Genomic DNA, 27,765 nt, shown 5'->3' on the forward strand with positions numbered 1-27,765 from the left:
TTGAAACAAAAAAAATTGTACACTTCTTGCATTCAGTTTTCATGCTTGAGGGAACCTTGGTCCTTCTAGCAACATCGGTTTGTGGACCAATGTATGTTGTATGTTTTAAACAAATGGCATCACCTTGAGGTCCTTGAGGTTGTCACAGACATTCTCTCAGATATGCCAGACAAGCTGTACTTGCTAATTGGGAGTCTAAAACGCTGATGGAACTGATATTCGGGTGACACTCAAGTCAAGTGGACCCAATTTCGGCGAAGTCCGGACGGTCTGTGACAGCCAAATCCTCTGCTTGCACCTTCACGATGGTGGGACTGTTAGTAATCCTGGGAATAACCTCCATGCGCAAGCACATGGTGGGTAACCACCCAGGTGTGAACCAACGTAAGCAGGGGTCGAGGTGTGGCGCCCACACCACATGGAGGAACGCCGCCCCTCTATGTTACCAGGCAGTACTAGGTGGTAGATGACTCTCATCAACCAGTGAAATACCACCACTTTGCTTATTGGAGGCTTGAAGTGGTGGAACCCATGTTTAGTCTCTAGAGCTAAGTTCCGGTCAACCCTTCCCTATCTCTTCCATCATGCAGTATGATTGATGACTTTTGAGGTTATGATGAACGTCGTGGCGAGATCCAATATTCCTTACATTTCGAGGGTACAGCTCTAAAACGGTTTTCGCAGGCCGGCCGCTAGTTAGTACACCGGACCGAACCTATTGGTAACTCTCTAGGAGGCTTCCGGATCAGCTAGTGTATAATCTTGCTACCTCTACTCTGCTAGATAGTGACTGGATGGAGTCCGAGTAGTGTGCATGTGGGGGACGTTGTCGAGGCCACGTTATGTCAAGGATCTGGGTAAAATTTCATTACTTCATACAGCATGTCCCACCCACTTTTTCTTACTATTGAATACACCATGAATTGTCAAACTAATAGAACAAGCTTATCTGCGAAAAGATCTAAACCTCCCAAGGACTTCCTAATTCATTTCACAAATATACGTGGTCTCAATTCTAATCTCAACGATGTTCATTTCCACTTGCAGTCTGCCAAACCACATGTACTTTTTCTGACAGAATCTCAGTTATTGGTTGATTCAACTACTGCTCATCTCAGATGCCCAAATTATTTGCTGTATGATTCCTTTCGCCTCAAAGGTGGTACTTGTGCATATGTCCGTTCTGATATTCCCTGTCAGAGACTTGGCAATTTGGAATCTCCTCTCTTCGATCTTCTCTGGCTTAAAATCTCTCTACCTCATTGTGTCAAATTCATCTGTTGTCTCTACCGTTCTCCCAACTCCACTAATCACTTGGAGCTCTTTGACTTCCTCTCGTTGCAACTTGACTTTCTCCAGTCCAACTTTCCTAACAGTGAGGTAATTTTCCTTGGTGATTTTAATGTTCACAACTCCAGCTAGCTTCCGTTTTCTAGTCACACCGACCCAGCAGGTCGAGATGCTGAGGCTTTTGCAATTACTAATGACCTAGCACAGATTGTTCATTTACCTACAAGAATACCGGACAATCCGAATCATACAGCCAATACGCTTGATCTTTTTCTCACAAACAACCCTTCTAAGTACACGGTCGAAGTGAGAGGTCCTTTAGGCACTTCAGATCACAACTTGGTGATTGTCTCTTCTCCAATGGAACCTTTATCTCATGGCTAATCCCAACCTTGTGTTGTTTGGCATTACAAGAATGCAAAATGGGATGACCTGCATGACTTCTTTTCTTCTTTTCCTTGGTCGGATTACTGTTTCAAAACTTCTGATGTCAACGTTTGCTCAGATCGTGTCAGTGAAATTATTCTTGCAGGAATGGAATCCTTTATCCCACATTCCACTTTAAAATCTCATCCTTTATCTAAACCTTGGTTTTCCAATAAATGTGCTAAGGCTGTTCAAGAGAAGAATGTTGCATATCGTAATTGGCTTGTTTCTAATTCTTCAGTTTCATTTTCTGCCTACACCAAAGCTCGCAACAATTGTAAAGCAGTTATTAATCAGTCCAAACTAGAGTTTGAACAGGCTAAGAGTAGAAAACTTGCTTCTTGCCCTAATGGTAGCCGAGCATTCTGGTCTCTTGCCAAAGCTATTGACCGCAACTTTTGCCCATCTCTGCTTCCACCTCTGTCCAAACCAGATGGTTCTGTTGTCACTTCAGCCAAGGATAAAGCTGACCTGCTAGCATCCCATTTTTCTTCCAGCTCATGTATTAATGAACTTGGTAAAACACCTCCCACCATTCCCGGCCCATTCAATGCCTCCTGTGGTCTTCCGTCAAAAGGATATCAGAAGGATTTTGATGAATCTTGATGCTAAGAAAGCTCCAGGTCCTGATGGTATTTCTCCACTTGTTCTCAAAATCTGTGCTCCTGAACTTACTCCTATTCTTTGCTGCCTTTTTTCACTTTCTTATTCCAAAGGTGTTTTTCCTTCTGCTTGGAAATTTGCTCATATCCAGCCAGTTCGTAAAAAGGGTGACAAATCCCTCCCATCCAATTATCGTCCCATTGCAATTACTTCTACTCTTTCTAAAGTAATGGAGAAATCAATTAACTGCCAACTCTTAAACTACCTAGAAACCTTCCGTCTGATCAACGATCACCAGTATGGATTCCGTCAGTGTCGATCCACTGGTGATATTCTGGCTTATGTTACCCATTTATGGACTAATTCAATGGAAAGGTTCGGTGAAACACCAGTAGTTGCTCTTGACATCTCAAAGGCTTTTGATCGTGTTTGGCATAAAGGTCTTCTAAACAAGCTTCCATCTTATGGTTTGCCAACTGTTTTTAGTAATTGGTTATCCAGTTTTCTCTCTGATCGCTCACTGAGGGTGATGGCTCTCTGTCTTCTAACTTCTCCACTAATGCCGGTGTCCCCCAAGGTTCAGTTCTTTCCCCCACTCTTTTCCTCTTGTATATCAATGACCTTCTTCCATTGACTGGAAATCCTATCCATAGTTTTGCCGATGATAGCACATTGCATTCAACTTTCCGTTTTGAGAAATCTTGTCCTGCTCAATCAGCTTCAACTTCTCAAAAATCTGCTACCAATTCCTTAAATGCCGATCTTCAGGTAATTCTCCAGTGGGGCAAAGACAACTTAGGTTGATTTCAACCCTTCTAAAACTCAGTCTTGTCTTATATCTTGCAAAAAGGTTTCTTCTGCTCCTATGCTTATCTTTAGTGACACTCCAATTTCTAGGCAAAAGGATATATCTCTTTTGGGGATTACCCTGACTTCTAATCTCTCTTGGCACAAGCACATTACAAATATTGCTTCCTCTGCATCTAAAAAACTTGGTTTTCTCTTTTGCTCTCGGCGTTACTTTTCTTCCAAACAGCTGCTCACTCTGTATAAATCGCAAATCTGCCCTGCCATGGAATATTGTTCCCACATTTGGGGTGGTGCCCCCAAAACCTCTCTCAGGCGTCTTGATTCCATTCAGAAGAGGGCAGTTAGGTTAATTAATGACTCATCTCTAACAGAGTCTCTCCACTCGCTTTCTCATAGACACACTGTTTCTGCTGCTTGCCTCTTTTACAGATACTTCCATGGGCACTGTTCTTCTGAATTGGCTTCTATAATTCTCGCTCTCTCTTTCAAAACAGTCCGAGCACGTGCTGCCACCAGCCAACATCCATTTACTGTCCAACTTCAAACCCACAGAACCAACTTTTCATCTTCCTCATTTATTCATTCAACTGCTGTTTTCTGGAACAACCTTCCTTCATACGTATTTCCTGAAAATTACAATCTACAGAAGTTCAAGTCCAATGTCAACAAATATCTTCTTTCGTCTTCTCAACCTCCAACCCAAGCACGGTACTAAGTACTATAGGTTCTAATGCCTCTCGTGTTTGGGGTTCACATAAAAAAAAAAAAAAGAGGCAAATCTGCTTTTATTTAAACAAAGTATGATGCCAATGTAACAATGGTCTCTTATCCTATTTGCATTGAAATATAACCCTGCAACCCTTCTCTATTGAATCATATAGAGAAAACATGGCCTAATATTAGGGGATAAAAAGTACACAGTAACTTGCGTTGTGTGTAATTGGAAGTTTTTCTTTCATGTTCTTATTGGCTTCCCCCTTATTTGATACTTTATTCACAGATCAGTATATGTTTGCTTACTGACGCCACCCATCATGTGGTAAGAGACCAGTAATCCTGACAGAGTTATTATTATGATTATTAGCTACATGGTGCAAGGAAGCCTGAGGCTTATGCTGCACCAGCCAAAAAAAAAAAAAAAAAATTCCTCAGTTACCCTAAATAGAGAGAGAGAGAGAGTGAGAGCAAGAGTCAAAAGTCGAAGGGAATCACCAAGAAGAGAAGAATGATGATATCCAGCTCAGGACCCTGGGTGTGCCAAGCCCATACTCACCAGCTGTGAGCCCCTGGGGAAGTTGTCATGACAGTTCTTCAGGATTTTAAATTTGTTTAAAATCCTGAGGAACTGTCATTAATAAAATTATTTCATTTGTTAAATGAAAACAAAAGGATTTTATGTTGCTAATATCTTTATCCATGGATATTGGTATCATCTCTAATATAAGTGCCAAGCTTTGATGACTGACTTTAAGTCATCACTAGATGAACTGAAGTGTTCTCAAAGACAGGAATTTAATGCTGAGATACATTTAATTTCTAGAAATAAAAAAATATAGGCCATTAATTTATATAATTGTAGTGCCAAATAAGAAAAACTGACAAACAAAAGAACATATAAGAACAAAACAAGAGAAATTAAAGCAATTTTCTTAAATTTTTATTTTATAATGTCAAACATTTACTTTTTTTTAGAGGGAAACACTATTAAAGCAGTTGGAAATTAATACTCAAGAAATTGAGACAACAGTGGAAGAATTAAACTGTTTGCAGGAATCAGAGGAACAGAATTATGATCTGTAAGTTGAACAGTTCAGTTCATTTTAATTACAAATTTGTTGGTTATGTTGCATATTTGCTATGTAGTTCAGTTTGTTGAGAATTTGAAAAGCTGAAGTGTATGTCTTATTTCATTTCATATGAATACTTGATTTTTTGTTGTTTTGACTATTTCTTCTTTATTAATAAAGTGATTTATGATGCTGTCTAGCTCCTTGATGGAAATAGCAGTACCACAGTGACCAGAAGGAAAGCAAGAAATCAAATTTTATTAATAACTCCATAAAAGTTTAAAATAAATAAAAATCATGGTCAACCTTGTATTTATAGAAAAAACATAAGCTTGAACAATAAAAGAATAAATTAATTTCAGGAAACAGAGTGCATCATGATGAACTGTCCCAAAGACATCCTAGGCTAAATTTGTTGTACGATGACTAATAAATTGTCATAACTTTTCCAATGGAATATTTTACAATATCAGTTTTATACTGGAACTCACTGCTTCCATAAGAAGGATTTTTATAAGTTGCACTGCTTGCATTTGCAAGAGGAGTTGATAAAATAATTATAAAAGAACAATGATCCTGCATATATCATGGGTTTCAATCTAGAAGTCAATAAGAGATGTAATATTGATTTTAAATTAATGTAAAAGGTGAGTGCTGAATAACTTTTTCCACTTAATACTGTAATTGTTAAATTTCTCTTAATAGCTAGGAGCCTTATGACATAAATAAGTTTCAGGTCTATCCAAGTTACAAATTCATTGAGAAAAAAGCAGTATGAGTACTTTAGTGAATCACTCATAATACTTGAGATAACAAATATTACTTACAAAAGACTTCCTATGAACCTAGACATTTCAATCACTTTTCCTCCGATATTTCTGAATGACTGGCTTTTAAACATAAATAATAGAATCATCAAAAACAAAACCAGAACTAAAATTCAAACAGTTTGGAGTTGGAAAGTTTTTATTGGCTATCATCTGAAGGACTGAGTGCACAATGATAGCTTAATAATAACCTTTTCAGTTACCACCTGCATTGCTTCACATTTAGTTCTGATTTCATTTCTGATTGTTCTCTTATTTTTGTTTTTAGCATTTGTATTTGTTTCTCATTCTGGACCTATTTTTGTTTTTCTTTGTGAACTACTGATGAAGATTGGGGGGGGGGATGAGGAAGAGATTGATTTATTTGCAGACCTGTTCCCATGAACATATCTCTGCAAGTAATATTTCTTATCAGTTATGAAAGACTTGGTGCTTACATCATTACTGTATGTTTGCAAAAGCCTCAGTTGTTATTGAGTTTAACGACACATAAGCTGCTAGGGCCATATTGTGTCTTTCTAATGGTGAATATGAAATAATAACTATATTTTATGATATATTCATATCCAGTTTAGGAAAGTAAATAGTTCTTTTTTATTAGGGCCTCAGTTGTGTACAGCTGAACCTTTTGAGATTCAGAATCTGTTATCTTCCTCCACTCATTTTTCTGCCATATTTCTGGGAAATAGGCAAATCCAGCAAACCTCTGAGAATTAAATTTAGTTTTTGGATTGACCATTTTCCAGAACAGTGGTTAGTGCTTATTGTGTTAGGTGTCACTCAATAATAAGTGATGAAGTGACTGATTACTCAGTTTCTGAGTTTATGGTTCAGCATAAAGCATTAGACTGAGGTAACAATTCACTAAACATGTTTACCATTTAATGAATGCTTATAGAACTTTTAGATTGTCATTTAGTATTATCAGGCCAAATGATGCAAGAAAGTGAACTTATTCTGCATTACCCTCTTCCTAAAAAAAACCTGAATCAATCACAATTTGCTCATTAAAACTAGACCCCTTAGTGAAGATCTCTGGGTTGTCAAATTTGAGAGGTTTGCTATATACTTAAGAGTAAATTAAGTTAGGCAGAGGATACATTTACATCATTATATGGAAAAGTTTTATTTCATGTTGATAGAGTTTGTTCCAATATCATCAGTATAAAATATAACTTGGAACATTTTGCATTACCATTGTAGTTTAGCATATATATGTATTGACTGTAAAAAATTGGTGTCATTTATTTAAATGGGTAAGCCTTATATTGTAATTTTAGTGCTATAAATGAACAAGCATAGAAGGTATATGTGTTCAATCTGTTATATATAGTACTTGAGGCTGTGACAGACATTCTCACAGGTATGACAAGCTGGACCTGCTACCTGTGATTCTAAAGCACTGATGGAACTGATATTTAGGTGATACATGAGTCAAGTGGAGTGAATTTTGGCAAAGCCTGGTTGTTCTGTGACAAACATATCCTCTATTTGTACTTTCACAGTGGTGGGACTATTAATAACCCTGGTTGTAAGTCCCTTGTGCAAGTCATGAAATATGACACAGTATATTGGGGGTGACCACTCAGGTGCTAACCAATGTAGGCATGGGTCAAGATGTGGCATCCATACTACACTGAGGAATGCTGCCACTCTGTGTTACCAGGCAATACTAGGTAGTAGATGATTTTCATCAACTGGTGCAATACCACCACTTTGATTATTGGTGGCTTGAAGTTGTGAAATGGATTGAAGTTGTGAATTTTTCTCTGGAGACTACATGTTTAGTCTCCGGAGAAAAGCTTCAGCAATCCTCATCTCTTTCATCATGCAGTATGATTGATGTGTTTTGAGGTGACAACAGGCACCATGGCAAGATCTAATCTTCTTTACATTTTGAGGGTACAGCTCTAAAATGGTGTTTGCAGGCTGGCTGCTAGATAGTCCACTGGACCAAACCTGTTGGTAACTCTCAACAGGGCAGCTGGATCAACAGGCATATAATTTCGCTGCCTCTACTTTTCCAGATAGTGACTGGAGGGAGTCCAAGTAGTTTGTATGCAGGAGATATTGTCTTGGCTATGTTATATCAAGGAGCTGGTATATTCTTGCTATGTATATAATATCAGTGTAGATACACCATAGTTTACCCATAAATTAAACTACGTACATAGTGTAAAGGCATAATTTTTAATTGTATATCACTATGTACATAGTTTAATTTATGGGTAAACTATGGTGTATCTACACCGATATTATATAGTGATTTCAACCCATATGCTATTATGCTTTGTGCATTTTGTCTTTAAAATACATTCTTGCTGTGTGTATGCCATATCCAAAACTTTTTACACTTTCTTATTGTATTGGTGTTTTTCCTGCTGCTTGAAAATTTGTTCATAATCCAGCCAGTTCCTAAAAAGGATGACAAATCCTTCCCATCCAGTTATTGTACCACTGCACTTACTTCTACCCTTTCTAAAGTAATGGAGAAATTCATTAACTGCCAACTCCTAAACTATCTGGAAACATTTCTTCTGATCTATGATCCCCAGTATAGATTCTGTTAGAATCGATCCATACTGGCTTATGTTACTCATCTATGGGCAAATTCAATGGAAAATATTTTGGTGAAATTCAAGCAGTTGCTCTTGACATTTCAAAGCCTTTTGATCATGTTTGGCTTAAAGGTTTTCTAAATAAGCTTCCCTTATGGTTTGCCAACTGTTTTTTGTCATCGGGGATCCAGTTTTCTCTCTGACTGCCAGAGCCGTACTTACACTTCTCAGGGCCCAAGGCACTAAGCTCTTCCAGGGCCCCTTTAAAGATACGAGAGTGCAAAACAAAAAACAAAACTTATATATATAAATATAATCGGAAAAAACAATTATTTTTACTGATCTTTTTAAATACAAACATTGTAATACTACAAAATATAAATAAACTCTGTGTCGCAACAGTATTCATCAGTGATATTGATGATGGTATATCAGGCTTAATGTCCAAGTTTGCAGACAATACGAAGGTTGGCAGGGTTGTTAATGGCACTAATGACAGTATGCTGCTGCAACAGGATCTAGAAAAGTTGAGCAGATGGGCTGAGAGGTGGCAAATGAAGTTTAACATTGACAAATGTAAAGTACTAAATACGGGAAGCAGTAATCCCAGAGTAACGTATCAACTCTGTGGTACCACACTGACAGTGGTAGAGAATGAAAAGGACCTGGGGGTAATTGTGCAGGCAGATATGAAGTTTTCTGAGCAGTGCAGATTGTCTGCAAGAGTAGCTCATGGTGTCTTGTCAATGATATACAGGAATTTTTCTAGCAGGGATAAGGAGGTGATTATCCCCTTGTATAAGGCAATGGCCAGGCCACACCTTGAGTACTGTATACGGGTCTGGAGGCCTCATTTTGTAGAGCTGTTCGAGAGAGAGTACAGAGAAGGGCAACAAGATTAGTGAATGGAACAAAGGGTTGCTCTTACGAAGAAAGGCTTAAGTTTTGCAGATTACAGTGTTTGTAGACTAGGCACCTGTGAGGTGATCTGATTGAGGTGTATAAAGCCTTGACTGGTTTGAGCATGCTCAGTGCTGATGGGATTCTTCCTCTTGCTCAGAATAATCACCTGAGAGGGCATAAATTCAAATTGAGGAAAGACAGTTGTATGATAGATGTGCGGAAGTTTGCCTTTAGCCAGGGGGTGGTTGATTGTTGGAACAAACTTCCATCTGTCATTGTAGAAGTTGAAATTACAGATTCAAGGCAGAACTAGACAAACATTTGGAGCGAGTGGATGGGTGAAATGAGAAGGATGTATGTGTTTTTTTTTTTGGTTGATGCTATATAAGCTTGCTTTCTTGCATCATGTGCCCTTGCTAATGATAATGCCGTACAGGCTGTTTGCATCATGTGGCATCACGTGGTCAACGAATCAACTTCCATTGGCATGTTTCATGATCAGTGTCTGCTGCCCTTTCACAAGTAGTTCCTCATTTCACATCGCGATGCTGGGTGAACACCATAAATTTTGGTCCCCACCAGAATCGAACCTGGGCTGCCTGCACCATCAGAACCGATAAGCTTGCTTTCCTGCATCATGTGCCCTTGCTAATGCTAATGCCAACAGCCTCTGAGGGTATGATGACATGGCTTTGGTGGGTCATCACGTGATCAACGAATCAACATTGGCATGTTTCATGACCAGTGTCTGCTGCCCTTTCACAAGTAGTTCCTCATTTCACATCACGATGCTGGGTGAACGCCATAAATTTTGGCTCCCACCAGAATCGAACCTGGGCTGCCTGCACCATCAGAACCGAGCTATGGTTCTGGTGGTGGTCAATTTATCTTGAATTAAATTATTCCTCAAATAGTTTTTTACTTGTTTGAGAACAGAAAATGACCATTCCCCGCTTGCATTATTAAAAATATTTTTAATATTGTTTCACCATTGGGAAATGTAGATCTTAGTCCATTATTAATGATATTATACATTTCATTCATATTATAGTTGCCAATATTTTCTCCTTTAATAAACAGTAAAAATTGGATAACTTCTTCTTTAAACTTTTCTGAGTCAATGTAATTTTTATATATACTTATTAATTTATCGATATTAGTGTTGAATTCAGATTCATCTAAATCAAGATTTATAAATATTTTAAAAGTATTTAAAATATTGGTAATTAACCATATAATATCGGTGTAGATACACCATAGTTTACCCATAAATTTAAACTATGTATGTAGTGTAAAAGGCATCGTTTAAATTGTATCTCATATTGTGGCTGCCTTCACAACGAGATACCAGGTATTGCACTGCTTTGAATAAGTAACACTTCTCTAGTAGAGAAGACTACTGTTATTTATTCTCAGTGGATACCACCACCCAGATGGCACACTTTCAAAGCTGTTGGCCTATCATCGGTGGGTGGGCAGTTACCCTCGTAATGCAACATGCCATTATACCTTGTGCATTTCATCTTTAAATTAAAATATTGGTGTATACTTCTGTTCATCTATTTATTTCAGCAATTAATTTATCACAAACAACATTGAATGTATTGATAATAAACATTTCTTTCCCTTCTAAAATTACTTCATTATCTTTCGTTTCATTGCACGTAGCTTTTCTTTTTTTAATTAGACTTTTTTTTTATCTTTGTATTGCCATTTGTCAGTTAATAATTTACCTTCTCTTCCAATAATATTAAAATTGTTTTTAATATGAAAAATATTATTATTTTTTTTATTATTATTATTATTATTACTAGCCATATAGTGCAAGGAAGCCTGAGGCTTATGCTGCACCAGCTAAAAAAAAATTTCCGAGAGAGAGAGAGAGAGAAAGTCAGTATTTCCATGTAATGATTTCAAAAGATCAGAACCATGCAGTAAATTTATTGCAGGATCTAGTACATTCTAGAAGCACTACCGATCTTTCATGTTCACTTGTTGATAAATTAATTAAGGCTTCTTTTATTAATTTATAGCCATTTCGAAGAGCTGAGACAGTATCGGCCCTAGCAGACCATCTTGTATCACTTAAATTTTTTAGTGGTAGTGAATTTCTTTCTAAATATTGGTTTAAGACAATTCCATCTTCTTGGGGAAGCAGAAAAAAAAGATTATATAAATTTTGTATAAAGTGGAAATAATGCACTGCAGTTCAACAAGGTTCAGCTGCATTAGTTCCAATTAAATTTAGAGAGTAGCTAATACATGGTACATAAAATGCAGTAGAACTGTGTTGCTTCAATCTGGCTTGGGCTCCTGAATAGGTGCCTCCGTAGCCAGGTGGGCAGGAGCAGCAGTGCATAACACACGCTTCTTGATTAGACCGGGGTTCAAGCCCATGACCACCAAATACGGAGGATGCGGAAAGGTCAGGGAATGACCACTGCATATCCCCTGGAGCAACATGGCCTTAGTTGCTAATGCTCCTAAAAACCAAATAACAACAACAACCACTCCTGAATACTTTTCTGCCATATTTGAAGCATTGTTGTAACTTTGACCTCTGCAGTTTGTAATATCAATTGATAAATCTCCTAATGTTATTTTCTATATATTCAGCATTGTGATGTTCTATAGGAAGAAACCCTAAAAATCATTCTTTGATGATACCATTTTGTGACATGTATTTTATAATAAACACTAATTAATCAACCTGGCTATTGTCAGAGGTTGAATCAACAATAATTGAAAAATATTTTGCTTCTCGAATTGGCCGCCTCTGTAGCCAGGTGGGCAGGAGCAACAGTGCGTAGCACACGCTTCTCGATTAGACCAGGGTTCAAGCCCGTGACCACCAAATACGGAGGATGCAGAAAGGTCAGGGAATGACCACTCTGTCTCATAGACATTCTGTTTCTGCTGCTTGCCTTCTCTGTAGACACTTCCGTGGACACTTCTTCTGAATTGGCTTCTATAATTTTGTAATTCCCTCTCTTCCAGACCAGACCAAGCACATTCTGCAACTGTTCACTATCTTTTTACTGTCCTTTAACTTCAAATTCACAGAACCAACTTTAGTTCATCCTCATTTATTCCTTCAACTTTCATTTTCTGAAACAGTCTCCTTTCATACATATTTCCTGAAAATTAGGCTACAGAAATTGAATGTCAACAAGTGTCTTCTTTCATCTTCTTAACTACACTACTAAGTACTGTAGGTTCTAATTCCTTTCATGTTTGGGGTTTTCATAATAAAAAATACCACAAGTGACTAATATTTTTTGCCTGGGGCCTGTACATATTAATTTGCATATGTGAAGAAAAAGATCAATTTCCTATTAATTTTCATGGGTAGGAAATTAGTCTTTTTAAATTCAGTTAGATTTTAATTCCCTTCTACAGATTTTTGGATATGATGCTACTACTTGTATTGTTTTTTGTGGAGCTCAGCCGTAGTGGTAAATATACATTGGGTGGAGAGAGAGAGAGAGAGAGAGAGAGAGAGAGAGAGAGATTTACCACTTTATTAGAAAATATGTATTCCTTGGGAGGTGAAGCTTCTGTAACTTGCTAATATTGGTTTAAAAGTAAATTATTTTCACGCATAATCTTTAAAATGCTGTAATGGCACAGTTGTAGTTGTTGAAAGTTTCATGTAAACTTTTAAAATTTTTCCCTGAATGATTAGAAATTTTAATATTTTAGAAAAGAGCAAAAACAAATTTAAAAAACAATTTATGTTTAGTTTTCTGGAAGCACTTACAAATCGTCGTCGACAAGCAGCAGAACAGCTCTCTCAAGTTACAAAATCTGTCTCAATGGATATTCATCATCAGTCCAGCCTTTCATCATCTCATCCTAATGGAATTACTCCCAGCTCTCCTTGTTCAAGTGGTGAGTAGAAAATGAATTAAAAAAATAAAACAAAACTATAATTATAACGATTATAACCTCTAATGGGGATTACCCATTAGAAGTTATAATCCTCTGTTCACTGTAACTAACAATCCCCATAAAGGCATTTTGGATGCTGTGGTTTGATGAATAGTCCCTTAAGTGTGATTACCATTTTTTCAGTTGCTTGTAAAACAACAATAAAATTCCAGTCTACATCCTTTCAGGTGCTACTTTTATCTTTCAAGAGAAAAATAAATTATCACAACAGTGCATGCATGCATAACAGCACATTATGTCTCATTAGGACATTAAGGCAGGAAAACATGAAGAATACAGTGCATTGTTGCTAATTCTAATTAAGAAAAGTGTGCACCTAAAGGATCAGTGACAGTGTATTGTTGTTCTGCAGAATCAGTCATTTTGCTACAGTTGAACTTGCATGCATGATATTTTATAGAAAAAAAAGCTGCTGAATCTAACAAAAGGCATTTTTTGAAATTTTAAGGCTACTACTATGAATTACCCTCTGCAGCACTACTAGTAAGTGTACTTCTCTAAAAAGAAAAAAGTATGAAAATGTGGTGTACTCTTCAGATGACTGCTTTGGTGCTTGTTGGAACCTCATGAGCAAGATGCTGTATTAATGCATCTCATTAAGCCGACTGGGCTAGCCGGGTGGGTAAAGTGCCTACCTGGCAACCCAAAGGTCACGGGTTCGAATCCTGCCTCAGGTTTGGATCAAAGTACTGCAAAAACCTTGGGAGGTGCATTATGGCCACAGAAACTGATGCGCCAAAAACTACCAAAAAAAAAAAAAGGCATCTCATTAATACAGCATCTCGCAACTCATTGGCAGCATAATTCACACAATGAAAGTTGCCAAAAAGTATGAATGGGAAATTCATAGAAGTGAACTGAAAAATGCTGTAAACATGTCTGTAAATAATACAGACATGTTTACAGCATTTTACATGTCTGTAAATAATACGGTTCAGCTATAGCAGGATTACATACATATTTTACCATAGGCAGAAAGGTGACACTGTCTAATGAAAGGCATTGATCTCTCAAATAGTTAGCACATGCTTCTTGATTAGACCGGGGTTCAAGCCCGTCACCACCAAATACGGAGGATGCGGAAAGGTCAGGGAATGACCACCGCATATTCCCGGAGCAACATGGCCTTAGTTGCTAATGCTCCTAAAAACCAAATAACAAACAAAGTAGTCAATTTGAAAGATCAGCTGCTTTCATTAGACTTAGCAAACAGCTTTTTTATTTCAGTCTGTGCTCTAAAATATGGAATAACTCCTATTATAGCTAAACTGTATTATTTATAGGAGTATATGCAAATGAAACACAAAAATGCATATACTACTTATACTGTAGGCCTATAGCAAGTTAAACAGTTAAGTGCTTCAGAATTTCTTCAACTAGTAAACAATTTATTTTATTTTGATGTATACAGACTAACTGGTCTGTAGTTACTGACTTCACTCTTAGAACTGCCTTTATGTATTGGTGATATGTTGGTGCTTCCCCAATCCAGAGGAATCTCTCCCAAATTTATTGATGCTCTCATAATTAACCTCAATGGTTCGATACACTCTCCGGCCGCCTCTCTCAAGATTATTGGGTATGTGCCATCAACTTCATAGATTCACTGTATGTGAATCTATGAAGGTGTTGCAGAGTTAAAGGTGTGTGTGTGTGTGTGTGTGTGTGTGTGTGTGTGTGTGTGTGTGTGTGTGTGTGTGTGTGTGTGTGTGTGTGTGTGTGTGTGTGTGTGTGTCCCTACAATTGACCATAGTATTAGCCATGTAGTGCAAGGAAGCCACATGCTTTTGCTGCTCTGCACTGGCCAAAAAAAAAGAGAGTAGATAGAAAAATACAAATTTTGCGCTTCCTTCCTCACTCTGCTGAATTTATGGCCTTTCAATTAAACCTCAATCGAGTCCCCCCCCTGCTAAGGTGCTTAGTTGCTGAACTCTATAGCCCACATAATAAAAGTCTTTGTAGCCTTAAAAGTCTCCATACCTGAACACAGTATTCCAAATTCAGCCTTACAATTGTGCAGTATTACAGTGGGATTATGACCTCCCTATTTCTACAGTATGTTTAATATATCATCAATAGGACACCATGTTTGGCATTACAAGAATGCAAAATGGGATGACCTGTGAGACTTCTTTTCCTTGGTTGGATTACTGTTTCAAAACTTCTGATGTCAACGTTTGCTCTGATTGTGTCAGTGAAATTATTCTTGTAGGAATGGAATCCTTTATCCCACACTCCACTTTAAAATCTTGTCCTTTATCTAAACCTTGGTTTTCCAATAAATGTGCTAAAGCTGTTCAAGAGAAGAATGTTGTATATCGTAATTGGCTTGATTTTAATTCTTCTTGGTTAGACCATCCTCAACACGCTCCATTCAATGCCTCCTGTGGTCTTCCGTCAAAAGGATGTCAGAAGGATTTTGACGAATTTGATGCTAAGAAAGCTCCAGGTCCCTGATGGTATTTCTCCACTTGTTCTCAAAACCTGTGCTCCTGAACTTACTCCTATTCTTTGCCGCCTTTTTTCACTTTCTTATTCCAACAGTGTTTTTCCTTCTGCTTGGAAATTTGCTCATATCCAGCCAGTTCGTAAAAAGGGTGACAAATCCCTCCCATCCAATTATCGTCCCATTGCAATTACTTCTACTCTTTCTAAAGTAATGGAGAAATCAATTAACTGCCAACTCTTAAACTACCTAGAAACCTTCCATCTGATCAACGATTGCCAGTGTGGATTCCGTCAGTGTCGATCCACTGGTGATATTCTGGCTTATGTTACCCAGTAATGGACTAATTCAATGGAAAGGTTTGGTGAAACACAAGTAGTTGCTCTTGACATCTCAAAGGCTTTCGATCGTGTTTGGCATAAAGGTCTTCTAGCCATTTGGCAAACCATCTTATGGTTTGCCAACTGTTTTTAGTAATTGGTTATCCAGTTTTCTCTCTGATCTCTCACTGAGGATGATGGTAGATGGTTCTCTGTCTTCTAACTTCCTCACTAATGCCAGTGTCCCCCAAGGTTCGAAGGTTCTTTCCCCCACTCTTTTCCTCTTGTATATTAATGACCTTCTTCCATTGACTGGAAATCCTATCCATAGTTTTGCCGATGATAGCACATTGCATTCCACTTTCCATTTTGAGAAACCTTGCCCTGCTCAATCAGCTTCAACTTTTCAAAAATCTGCTACCAATTCTTTAAATGCCGACCTCCAGGTAATTCTCCAGTGGGCAAAGACAACTTAGTTGATTTCAATCCTCTTAAAACTCAGTCTTGTCTTATATCTCGCAAAAAGGATTCTTCTGCTCCTATGCTTATCTTTGGTAACACTCCGATTTCTAGGCAAAATGATATATATCTTTTGGGGATTACCCTGACTTCTAATCTCTCTTGGCACAAGCACATTACAAATATTGCTTCTTCTGCATCTAAAAAACTTGGTTTTCTCTTTTGCTCTCGGTGTTACTTTTCTTCCAAACAGCTGCTCACTCTGTATAAATCGCAAATCCGCCCTGCCGTGGAATATTGTTCCCACATCTGGGATGGTGCCCCCAAAACCTCTCTCAGGCGTCTTGATTCCATTCAGAAGAGGGCAGTTAGGTTAATTAATGACTCATCCCTAACAGAGTCTCTCCAATCGCTGTCTCATAGACGTTCTGTTTCTGCTGCATGCCTCTTCTACAGATACTTCCATGGGCACTGTTCTTCTGAATTGGCTTCTATAATTCCCGCTCTCTCTTTCAAAACAGTCCGAACACGTGCTGCCACCAGCCATCATCCATTTACTGTCCAGCTTAAAATTCCTAGAACCAACTTTTCATCTTCCTCATTTATTCATTCAACTGCTGTTTTCTGGAACAACCTTCCTTCATATGTATTTCCTGAAAATTACAATCTACAGAAGTTCAAGTCTAATGTCAACAAATATCTTCTTTCGTCTTCTCAACCTCCAACCCAAGCATGGTACTAAGTACTATAGGTTCTAACACCTCTCGTGTGTGGGATTTACATAAAAAAAAAAAAAAAAAAAAATAGCACCACCAGTATGCACTAATTGAGATTACCTGCTATTTGATAGAGACCAGGAAGTCATAAATAAAAGAAGCTATCATAGTGGTGTTTCATATTTTAAACAAATAACAGATTAGCTTTTCAGTAATGCTATTTAAAAATTTCCGAGGCTGTTGTAAACACTAAGTTTGTTTTGTCCTGTCTGCAAGGCCATAGCACTTAATATAGTTGAATGTCTGCTGGCTGCTAAATTTATGGACTAGATAGTTCTTAATTTAATAAATTAATTTTGCTTGTGTTATTGCATGAATGAATTTGTGAAAATTTCATTTTTACTTTATATTAAAAATATAAAGTAAAATATTTGTGAAAATTTGTGAAAATTTCATTTTTACTTTATATTAAATAGAACTTTAAAATATATATATATATTTTTTGAATAGTCGACAGTCATCAGCAATCAAGTGGCTGCCTTCCCCCTAAAAGTATTTCAGTACCTGCCAACCTTGGACAAACTGGAACATCAGTTCAGTCTGGTTCTCCAGTTCATCCAGCATCAAATGTAGCAGAATCTGCTCTTGTTCAGGTTGGTGTTGCTAATTATTTGTAAAAACAAAAGATAGTTTCAGAATTCTTGGTACTTTATTAAAGTAGGGAAAAATTTTATAGGATGTATTGAACAAAGAAAGTTATTCAAGTTTAGTAGTGTGCAAGTTAGAGTTTGAGTTTCTGTTTATAATGATTTACGGATATGAATAATCCTTTTGTTTAAGATTCAGTTTTAAAATAATTAAATTCAACTATTTATTTAGAACTTCTTATATAGATAAGAAGTGGCCTCCGTAGCCGAGTGATCAGGAGTGGAAGTGCAGTAGCACACACACTCTCTTTGAGTAGATTGGGGTTCACTCCCCTGACTGCTAAATACAGTTGATCTGCCATAGTTTACTATCCAAACACTCCCTGAAATTATTTAGGCTTGTTTCCACTGCACTGGACCAGCATGGAAGATTATGGTTCATTTACCTCAACATGAATCATTAAGGAGGCTTCCATCCTGTAGTGGATTGATAATGGCTGCAGTTTACCTTTTTATGTAGATAAGATGACAGAATTTATTTTTCTACCAAGATAATAATCTCTAATCTTAAGTAAATTAAGTTTGTAAAAAATAAATGGATCAAAACTCAGAGAATGTTAACTCCTTTGATTATGTAATGCATCTTAATTTAAGGAAAAAAGCGAAATTAAAATCTGGTGAAAAGAAGGATAATTTAAATGAGTTTGTGTACCTTGGAGAATAATTTAAAAAGCTAAATTATGGGAAAAAGAGGGATTTTTGAATCCTTCTTTGCCCCATAAATTATAAAATTAAAAAAGATAATTTTAAAATTAAATTAAAAATTTAAAAAGATAATTCAAGCAGTTTCTTTCTTTCCCCCCTTCCCTCATCATTAATCTTATGACATTTCTTTTACTTGAGGGAAGAATGTTTTTCATTTGATACGATGAGAGCATTTGCCATGCTTAAAGGTCCCAATATTTTACTTTTATTCAGCCCTAAGTTCAGCTGAAGTAACCTTGTGGTTTTTAAGATAAAATAAAGATCCTGATTGGCAGTGAAAATTTTTTATTATTTTTTTATGATGTCACTACCAATTTTCTCTGATACATTTTTCATTTCTTGGAACCTATTTACTAAATGGGATATTTAAGAATGATGGCACTGTCTGTGAAGCATTACTATGTGGGAATAACCCTCATTACTACACTTTTTACATGACACAACACATTCATCAGCCTCTTTAGCACTGAACTTTGACTCCGTTTTACAAAATATTAGAAAATAAAATGCATGATGAATTTTGAATTCTTTACACTTAACAGTAATAACTGTCACCATTGTCAGAAACTTTATTTATAATGTTATGACAACCTTCAATCTTTAGCTATCAGAATTATGTTAACAGTAAGAACAGTTTTCAGGGCTTTTAGAAATGACAATTCATTCAAAATTGATGAAATATGCAATCCAGCTGTAAGTCATATTTCATTATTTTTTGCACAGATATTGTTTAAATGTGGAGCAAGTGTAGAATACAGTTGGTTGATGTGATTAAACCATATTGAATGAAGTGTCGCAGCATGAAATAATGTGTTTAAACCTGTATTTGTTTAATTATGTGTTTTAATCATGTATTTAATAAGGTTTGTAATTACCTGAATGAAGTGTTGCAGTATAAAATATAGTAAAGATTGTGTATGATGAAGTATTTGAATGTGTTAAAGGGAATAAGTGTATAAATGACTTCTTTAGTGTTACCATATACCCAGACTATACTTTAGTAGAGAATAAAAAGAACATCAGTCCAAGGATATTATATTAAAATTTTGTTGTCACATACATTTAAAGCCATTTTTGTGTGTGTGTGTGTGTTTATTGTATACAGTTAAATTTAGATGGGTATGCATGCAGCTGTTTCATATTTTTGTTACTTTTTAGAATAATCTTTTAATTTTTTTATATATGTTTAGGATACTCCCAAACAGGAAGGTTTTATATCACGTCTGTTTGGTAAAACAAGTTCTCCTAATGGGCAAGTCATTAACATTGAAGAAAAGAAAGGTACATTAATTTTTTTTTTTAATGAAAAGAATATTTTTTCTTAAGAAAAGGAATATCTGAACTTAGAATGCACATTAGTTTTTATAAATTGATACACATGATGGATATGCAAATTTATGCATACTTAATTCAATATATTAATACAAATTTATATATATGTATCATATATAATATTGATAAACGTAATAGGATATAATCCCATTACTGAACGACTAAGCAAGCAAGAAAAAGTATTAAATTATTAAACTGGGTTATGAGACCCTGCTTGTTGCGGTGTCTCCTACGGTTTTGGCTGCCGATCCTATGAAGTTAGTAGTTAAAGCCCTAGGATCCACTACTTTAGGTACCATTATTATTTTTATGTTAATCTAATTTAATTTTAGGTTATCTCTTTTACCTTGCCGGCATTCTCAATTTTTTCCACGGTAATTACAATTGACAGGTCAGCATCCCTACTCAATACGCTGAAAATAAACATTTGTCTATGTATACATATATATATTTGAAAGAGTGCTCTTAAAAAAAATAACATTATGTAGGTTACTGCATTCATACCATGTAGATCATTCTAACTTCTGAATGTCTGTTGTGAGAATATAGTGGTGTCAATGAAATGAGTATACTGGTTTAGGTAAAAAAAAAAAAGTCACAAAATATTAAGATACATGACAAACCCAGACTTCTCTTCATTAATTAACAGTATCATTGTAATAACACGAAATCCTCACTAAGGAATTTATTATAAATTACTTTTCAGCTGGAGCAGCAATTCTCAGTACTGATCTGAGCAGCGAAGGCCCATCCCTTATTATAATTAGGAGGGGAGGAAACTACAAAGTTAAAAAACCTTGCACGACTTTTGGAACTGCCAAAAGCTCTTCAAAGTTTATCAAATGTGCAACTCAACTGCAAAAAGTTTAGGGGACTGATTTTGTATCTTAAAATTGTATTGTTTTTACTAGTTTTGACTTGTAAAAACATGTAAGGCCTCATTTTAGGAAGGATGTAGAGCTACTGGAACGAGTACAGAGAAGGGCAACAAGACTTAGTGAATGGAACAAAGGGTTGCTCTTATGAAGAAAGGCTTAAGTTATGCAAATTACAGTGTCTGGAGACTAGGCACCTGCAATTTGATCTAATTGAGGTGTATAAAGCCTTGAATGGTTTGAGCATGCTCAATGCTGATTCTTCCTCTTGCCCACATTAATTGCCTGAGGGGACATAAATTCAAATTGGGGAAAAACAGTTGTAGAATAGATGTGTTCCAGAAATCAACCACCCTTTAGCCAGCGGGTGGTTGATTTCTGGAACAAACTTCCATCTGTCGTTGTAGAAGTGGACAGCTTAAATAAATTCAAGGCAGAACTAGAAACATTTGGAGCAGATGGATGGGTGAAATAGGAAGGTTTTTTTTTTTTTTTTTTGCTGATGCTGTATAAGCTTTCTTTTTTGCATCATATGCCTTTTCTAATGCTAATACTAACTCATCTAATAGAAAGTGTTTTAGTCACACCTTAAGACAAGTGATTTCACTGAGCTGTGAATTTGTTAGCACAAAAATTTGCAAATGTGATGTGTTCCAGCCAGATTTTTGCCTGGCATCCTCACTGATCACAGAGAGCAGCAAATTCTCACTTGTCAGGATATTTATTGACATGCTACTGCTAAACCATACTTTGTTTTTTCCATCATTAATTGTGATGAATAATGGACCCCAAAACACCTAGTTCTCTTAGTGGGAGACTCCACTCTTCATGGCCCAGAAAAGCAAGATAATCTCAATCAAATGTAAATATGATGCTTATTGTGTTTTTTGACTCATAGGGCATTGTTCATTATGAATTTATTCTGCATTATTAAACAGAATCACGAATACTGAAGTCAGTCCCAGTGATTGTGCCATCACTGGAAGACTGGCTTCAATGCTGTTCAGAGAAAAGAGCTGAAAAAGTGGGCTTCAGAAAATTGATGCTTGTAACATGACAATGCCCTTGTTCATTTGGCACTTTCCATTCAAGAACTAAATGGAAAGTGCCTTACACTATCATAGTCTCCTTTCTTGAAATTAAAACCCATTTCTTTGCCTTTAACAACTGCTACCTCCTTCCTCATCATCAAACTTAGAACTCAGCGATTGCTCCCTCTGAAAGGTTCCTATACTGTCAGCCCTATGATGTCATCTGGTTTGTGAGTGATGATCAGGTCTAGAATATTTTTGCCTTCTTTCTCCAACATGCTGATACAAATAACAATCATCTAGCTGATTTAAAAATTTGTTCCCCATGATGAGCTTCTGTCCCACTTGCTGCAATCAATTTGAGGCAAATTGAAATTGCCCATAATATGACATTCACATTTTTTTGCCCATTCCATTTGCATGTAGCGGTTCTCATCACAATCCCTAGTCTTTTGGTCTGCCTCATTATGCCTTTGTTTCCACCTAATGCACGAAACTGATTCCTGAATCAGCAGTAGAAGCTTTTGTAGCACCCAGCATATCCCCTTCAATCCTATCTTCCCTGTCCTTCTTAAATTCATTGTACAGGGTATGGACAAAATAATTGAAACATCTCTGTGATAAGATTTACTAGTATGCACTAATATGATGTTGGGACATCCTTTGCTTTAAAAATAGCTTGTATTCTGTGTGGAATAGATTCAAGTAAATCTTGCACTGTCTTAAGAGGAACATTTCAAGTTTCTTGAGTTATAAAAGTGGAGGAAATCTGCTTCTCACTCTTCTCCAACTATGTCCACAGCAGCTGAATAATGTTTAAGTCTGGTGATTGCACATGCTGTGGAAGATGCATAGCCTCAATTTCATGCTTCTCAAACCAAGGCTGGACATGTCTGGCTGTGTGTGTTGGAGCTTTATCATCTTGAAACATGGCATCATTTGTGGGAAACAATGTTTGCACTGTGGAATGAAGCTGGTCACTCAGAATATCAAGGTAATGAGTGGCAGTAATTTGCCCATTCAGGGTGATGACACAGCCTAAAGAATAGCAAGATATTGCTCCCTGAACCATTGTTGGTCCTCCTTCATGTGTGATGGTTGTTACAAGACAGTCAGGATGATGTGCTTTATTTGGTATTTCCCAAACATAAACTCTCCCTGATGTTGGAAGAAAAGTGTGAGTGATAATTTGTCTTAAAATATGACATGTTTCCAACCACCAAGTGTCCAGTTTTTATGCTCCTTACCCCATTGCATCCTCTTTCTAGCATTATCATTAGTAACAAGCAGCTTGGCAACAGCTGCTCCTCCATTAATTTCAGCTTTATGACGTTCTTGCCAAACTGTTTTGCCAGAAGCTAGATTGTTGAGACTCACATTAATTTCTGCAGTTATTTTTGAAACAGTAGTTTTATATTTTTGCTCTACAATCCCTTTCACTGTTCAGTGGTCTCCTTCAGTGAACTTTGATTTTCTGCCACAATTTGTCCTATTAGATTTTGTTTTTCCATATTTTGTGAATGCAGGCATCACTTTTGATACAGTTTCTCTGACTACATTTCACAAGTTAGCAGTTTTAGTCACTGATGCCACTGCTAAACATGCACCAACAATTTGACTTCTTTGAAAGTCAAATTGTTGGTGCATGTTTAGCTTTTTATATCACCTCTAAATAAACATCAGCTTTTATCATCTTTCCTTCACAGTACTACCTGCAAAAAACGAAAAAAATATATCAACACTGCACGTTCATAAATAGTTGTACAGCCATTACACAAGCTTCTATTTTATATTAGGTGTTTTCATTATTTTGTCCACCCTTGTATATAGTGAAACTCATTGTCCCCTGTTTCTGGATGACACCACCCAGATGTAATAAGCAGTAGACCTGCTAGGATCATAATGAAACTAATTAACTAATTGAATGTGCGAACAACATTTTTTCATTTAGGTAACTGTATTTCTTCAGGTAGGATAAATATTTAAATTTGAAAATGTGGCATTCTTTTATAGAAACTCTATAATTGTAACTAATGTAAGCATTCTTAATTTTTCCTAGCCTGTGTAATCAATTACTAGTATAAATGTATATCAGTATGGTTGGCATTTATAATTGATATTTAATCAAATTCAAATTAGTGCAGTTAGTAAAAGAGCAAACAAGAAAGTAAATTCTTATTTTCATGGAAAAAGTTTAATGATAATGGCTCTAATGAGATTTTTTATTAGATCAAATATAAAATTGACAAGTCCCTTTTTGGATACAACAACCTAGCAAATAATGATTTTTTTTAAAATGAAACGCTATTATACCACATTAAAGGAATTGTTGCCAACTGCAAAAAGTAAAAATAAAGAGGTACCTACTGCTTTATGCATAAAGGTTCATGCAAAATGTTAAAAATCACACTACAAACATTGGCCCTGTGGAAATTTGGGAATTTTCATAGGTCTGATGTCTCCTTGAAGAAGTGGTTAGTGTAGGTTCCCTAAACTGTCTTTTGGTTTTGGTTTTCTTCTTCTTAAGTGGGTGTCTATATTTGTCCATTGGGATTGGTGCAGTGGGGGTTCTTTACTTCTTTTTGGTTGTGCCATTCTTTACTCAGGAGACCATGCCTCTATGCATGCTTGTATGAGTGTAGACCCCTACTTATCTATTCTGTATTTGTAAGTTTATCTATTCCTTAATTTTATTTATTTTTAATTTGTAGTTTGATTTTTATTTATTTTTGATGGAATGAAGGTGGTGGTAATTGGCACCTATTCAGCATTACTTGTTGCAGTTTTCAACAATTCCTTTAATGTAGTATAATACTGTCTTGGTCTGTTAAGCCTCGGGCTGTCATGCACTCCCGTACTCCATCCATGTCCTCCTAGGTCTTCCTCTTCTCCTTCTTCCAGGAGGTATCTATTCCAGGATAGCCTTTGGATATCTGTTTTCTTGCATCCATTTTACCTGTCCATACCATGTTAGACGCTTTTCTTTGATGGTGTCAATAATAGTCTTTTTCACTTCCATTTTTTCCCTTATGTCTTCATTCCACTTTCTGTCTCTTCTATAAATTCCTGCTGAGTGTCTCCAAAAATCCATTTCTGTGGAGAGCAATTTGTTTTCTGCTCGCCTATTCAATGTCCAGGTTTCTGCTCCATACAATAGAAGACTTTGTACATGTGAAAGACTTTTTATGTGAAATAATGATCAAAATACTTCACTGAATATGGTATTTTTTAATTTCCTAGAAATTCTTCGAACTGCAGGATCAGAGGCTCCTTTCCAGACAGTAGATGACTTTGTTCCTGAGGTGGATCATTCTTTCAGCTCTTTCTTAGAAGATACCACTCCTACTGGAAAATTAGATGTGGATACCGGTACTCCTGCTGTTGAAGATAGTGACAGGTACTAATAATATTGTATTATTGGCAGTATTAATTCTATAGCATGTAAAAAGCTAAACTGTAGGTATATACAGGTTGATTTGGGATAATTGTTCACTGAATATGGTATAATTCTACAGAAGGAGATATGAGAAAGAAGTCTGAAGCATTTTCTCATAATAGCTTTTAGTAATGAGAAATATACGTCTGATGGACCTTAGAAAGACAAATTTAATGATGAAAAGTGCACAGATGCAAGGAAGGAAAATTACAGTGATGAATGCTCTCATAACAAAGAGTAGTAATTGTAAACATTGCTTATTTTTCTCCCATTTTCAATGTATTCATATTTATAGTTATGAATGCAGATTGTTATATTGTAATTAGGTTTAAAGTTGGCCGTAAAATTTCTTGAAATAAATGCACAGGTATTTCTTGTTACATAAATATGACCTATCAGATCTATTTTGCTGTTGTGATGAATTATTTCTTCACTAGATGTAATGAACATATGTCTAACCAAGTTGATATACCAAAATGATTGTGGTGCAAATTAGTGATGTTGCTTGTTTAATTTTTTTTTTTTTTTTTTTTTTTTTTTCCCACTTTTAAAACACAAATAGGGCCTGGTACAAGTGCTTTTCTTATATCAAATTCACAGAATACTTTTTATTTTTAATATTATTCATCATCACTTTATGAGATTCTCACATTTTAATATTTGTGCTCTTAAGCACTATTTCATTTTATTTTTATGATGGGAATTTGTATCTGTGAAAACTACCTGTATTTATTATTTTATATTCTTTAATATTTATATACTTATTTTCATTTATTACTTAGTATGTGGATTCATTTAGTATGAATGCAACTTGCTGTAGGATTTGTGTAGCTTATAAATAAACTACATTTTCTACAGAAATTTATTAGTAAAATAAATTTAAAAATTTAGTTATGTATTTATGTAAAATAAAATTGACCTTATAATTATAAAAAAAAAAGTATTTAAACAGTTCTGTTCTATTTTATGTAGACTTGCTTAAGGTACATTTTATACTCAGTTATTTATCAAGTAAATAACTGAGTATAAAATAACTAAATAACTAAGTATTTACTTTCCTCCCTCTGTGTACCTACTACTTGGTGTTAAATAGTGTTTTAAGGCACTTTATTTTGTTTTGTAGCTGCCAATATTCATTATTATTTATTCATATTTAATATTTTACTGGGAGGCCAGGGTCTGGCCTTTAGCCTTTTAATGCTGCTTTACTAAATGTTAATTATTTAACTTTAAAATGTACTAACTGGATCAGAAATTTAAAAATTCATTTTGGTTTTTTTTTAGTGATGGAGAGGTAAATAACCCTATGGTTGCTGGCTTCCAAGATGATCTTGATCCAGAAGATATAAATCAATGTATTTCTACAAATAGCCATCTAGAAAATGGACCAGTTTTATCAAAAGGCGGAAGCAGTGATGATGATGATGAAAATGGAGTATTCAATGAGAAAGAACAAGAACAAAACAGTAACCATGTTGGTAAGCTCACTTTATATAAGCATTTATCAAACCCATTCAAAAAAGACTAGAATTCAAAAGCATGGCCATTCTTATTTAATGACAGAAGCTTTAATGACATTATTGTACAAGTAGGACCTAGCCTCATTCTGAATGTAATGAGCAAACTAGGTTTTTTACCTAGTGCATCATTCTCATATTGTGTGTTTGTGAGGAGGGGGTTATGAATATGACAATTAAGTACATAGAAATCACTTCTAAAAAAAAGTTTAAATTTCTCTTTTGCCATAAAGTTCATAGTCTCTTGAGAAATTTCTTTTCTTATTGAACAAAAAGATTCACAGAATAATTGTCTATAACAAACTCTGAAGTGTGTATGCAAATATTTGTTGAGTACTTTTACTTTTACTAGTACTGCATTTTTCTGCTCAAATAACATTATTTTGAGTTTTGTGATTAATATGTTCGGATGCAACAGCAGATGACCCAGATGTCAGTGTATTTATTAGTTTCCCCACAGACGTCAGCATGTGTTGATAAAAACTCATGTTGATTAGGGATACACAATTAAGAACTTGCCGGTGGTATTCCTCAACAGCAGCTCTCACATAACTGTTACGTATACCATGTGTGAAGTGTATGTCAGTGTATGCCTCATTTGAAAACTTAGCCGGCATCTTTCGGTAAATGGCAGAACCCAACAACATGCAACCAAACACTGTTTACAAGCTTCAGGAATGCTTGGAAGAATTAGACTATGGAACCAGATAACAATATACGCAGAGTCAGGCAACATTAATTTCTAGCAGCTGAAATGTGAAATGACTGTATCTCCCTACCTATCTGGAATTGGACTCCTGTTGATGTGAACTTTTTTGTTTAAAATCATTCAAGGAATCAACCCTTGAAGTTTGGCAGATATGCATATATATATATATATATATATATATATATATATATATATATATATATATATATATATATATATACACACAGGGTATCCAGGAACACAGTGTGTGTGTGTGTTGTTTTTTATTTCTTTTCCTCCTCAAAAATGATACAGCCTTTTTAGTGATACAAAATACTCAGATCTAGCTTTATATATATATATGGTTCTACTTGAAAA

General features: G+C 35.9%; 1 protein-coding gene across 1 annotated transcript in view; it reads left to right on the forward strand.

Moving 5' to 3' along the window:
- The window catches only part of LOC150087779 (rab-like protein 6), a 144,310-nt gene that overhangs the window by 86,638 nt on the left and 29,907 nt on the right, over positions 1-27,765 (forward strand). The window contains exons 8-13 of the mRNA XM_090370409.1: positions 4,822-4,925; positions 12,947-13,095; positions 17,607-17,749; positions 19,699-19,789; positions 24,987-25,143; positions 26,467-26,660. Of these exons, the coding sequence (XP_090226535.1) occupies positions 4,822-4,925; positions 12,947-13,095; positions 17,607-17,749; positions 19,699-19,789; positions 24,987-25,143; positions 26,467-26,660 (838 nt within the window). The remainder of the gene's footprint in view (positions 1-4,821; positions 4,926-12,946; positions 13,096-17,606; positions 17,750-19,698; positions 19,790-24,986; positions 25,144-26,466; positions 26,661-27,765) is intronic.

The sequence above is a fragment of the Mastigoproctus giganteus genome, chromosome 3 (genome assembly GCF_048544385.1).
Source record: "Mastigoproctus giganteus isolate SK-2022 chromosome 3, ASM4854438v1, whole genome shotgun sequence".
NCBI lineage: Eukaryota > Metazoa > Arthropoda > Arachnida > Uropygi > Thelyphonidae > Mastigoproctus > Mastigoproctus giganteus.